The 681-nt window shown below is 33.5% G+C and overlaps 1 protein-coding gene across 1 annotated transcript in view; it reads left to right on the top strand.

The window, feature by feature from the left end:
- COPS4 (COP9 signalosome subunit 4) overlaps window positions 1-681 on the top strand; it is a 48,001-nt gene that overhangs the window by 25,183 nt on the left and 22,137 nt on the right. Inside the window, exon 6 of the mRNA XM_003790038.3 lies at window positions 3-153. Within this exon, the coding sequence (XP_003790086.1) occupies window positions 3-153 (151 nt within the window). The remainder of the gene's footprint in view (window positions 1-2; window positions 154-681) is intronic.

Raw genomic sequence — 681 nt, 5'->3', positions numbered from 1 at the left:
AGGTATGCTATGCACGTGTTCTTGATTATAGAAGAAAATTCATTGAAGCTGCACAAAGGTACAATGAGCTCTCTTACAAGACAATAGTCCATGAGAGTGAAAGACTAGAGGCCTTAAAACATGCTTTGCACTGTACCATCTTAGCATCAGCAGGTAAACACATAATTCATACTTAAATGCACAGTTATCTTAATGACTTCAGGTTGGTTACTATTGGAAAACTTAGCAAGGAACTATTCAAAGGGATACCTTCTTAATACAATTATGGTAAATTTAGTTTAAGCATTTAAACACTTAAAAACAGCAATAAAATGGTTTGTTAAAAAAATTAATATGCAGATGTCAGTCTCTTACCTTTATGTGTTAGGAATAATTTAGAGAATAACAAAGTTTAATTCTAAAATTCCACTGAGGAAATGTATATGATATTAAGTGAGAATTATGTAGAAGGAAATAAAAATTAAAATCTAGAGCTCGATGAAATGATAATGTACTGTTTTTGTAATTATTTTGTTTGTGTGTTTGTTTTTATTTTAAACTTCAAGCCTCAATTTTAGACCTGACACGCATTCTTTTCTTCAATAAATATAACAAACTATTCTTTTCGGCTTGGCGCCTGTGGCTCAAGCAGCTAAGGCGCCAGCCACATACACCTAAGGTGGCGGGTTCGAATCCCCAGCC

This window comes from Otolemur garnettii, unplaced genomic scaffold (genome assembly GCF_000181295.1).
Source record: "Otolemur garnettii isolate 467f Iridium unplaced genomic scaffold, OtoGar3 scaffold00039, whole genome shotgun sequence".
Taxonomy (NCBI): domain Eukaryota; kingdom Metazoa; phylum Chordata; class Mammalia; order Primates; family Galagidae; genus Otolemur; species Otolemur garnettii.
This window is presented reverse-complemented; position numbering and strand designations above follow the sequence as displayed.